Source organism: Phalaenopsis equestris, unplaced genomic scaffold (genome assembly GCF_001263595.1).
Source record: "Phalaenopsis equestris unplaced genomic scaffold, ASM126359v1 Scaffold187915, whole genome shotgun sequence".
Lineage (NCBI taxonomy): Eukaryota > Viridiplantae > Streptophyta > Magnoliopsida > Asparagales > Orchidaceae > Phalaenopsis > Phalaenopsis equestris.
In genome coordinates, this window is record NW_018207864.1 from 1 (window position 1) to 728 (window position 728).

Here is a 728-nt window from a genome sequence, read left to right on the forward strand (position 1 = left end):
AGGCGAATGCCAATGAATATCAGACTTAATATGTCTACAAGCAAATGAATGAGGCCAGCATGCAACCACATGGAAACAAGCAGCCTCCACCATTGATGCTGATGCACTATTTTTTCCCATTGAAGAGCTCCAACTTTCTCCAATCTGAAAACAGATTCCCAAAATCATGTTTATATACTTCATCTTAACATCAAATTTGTAGATGTAGAGAGATTTCAGAGCTGTATAGCATATTAAAAAAGAAATTTGCAGTTCATGAGGCCAACCAAACAAATTTAAATATTTTTGCATAGATTATTATTATTATATTATTATTTTGAGTACTACCTGCATAATTTCAAGCTCAAACCTCCTTTGAAAGCAACCGGTCATATTTATTTAAATTTAAATTTTTTTTCTTTGTAATTATGCATCTTAATCAAAACAAAATCATCACCTGCATAGAAAAGAGGGAAAGAAATATACGTGAGTGATGAAGGTCCAAGCAGAGGATTTTCTCTAATAGGCTGGAAAGAAAACCGCCCTAGAAATCCAGCAACACAGCTTCTTCTTCCCCCACCATGAACAGGACACTTATTAACAAACATCTCCACCATCATCACCATCACATTGCAAAACACAATCAAAGGCACAAACCACGCCCTCCATTTTCTCTCCTCCATCTCCGGCACATTGTAGAAGTACGGCGGCAGCACCATCTCCTCCGCTCTCTTCTCCCTCCCACTCTC

The 728-nt window shown here is 37.9% G+C and overlaps 1 protein-coding gene across 1 annotated transcript; it reads right to left on the minus strand.

Annotated features, from left to right (window-relative positions):
* Positions 1–5: 5 nt before the first annotated feature.
* Positions 6–722, minus strand: LOC110034452 (RHOMBOID-like protein 2; the record flags this gene model as incomplete). The annotated part of the gene is made up of 2 exons (XM_020738713.1): positions 466–722; positions 6–144 (listed from the first exon to the last, which is right to left on the minus strand). Coding segments are annotated over exons 1-2 (372 nt in total), but the record flags the coding sequence as incomplete, so codon positions are not given.
* Positions 723–728: the final 6 nt, after the last annotated feature.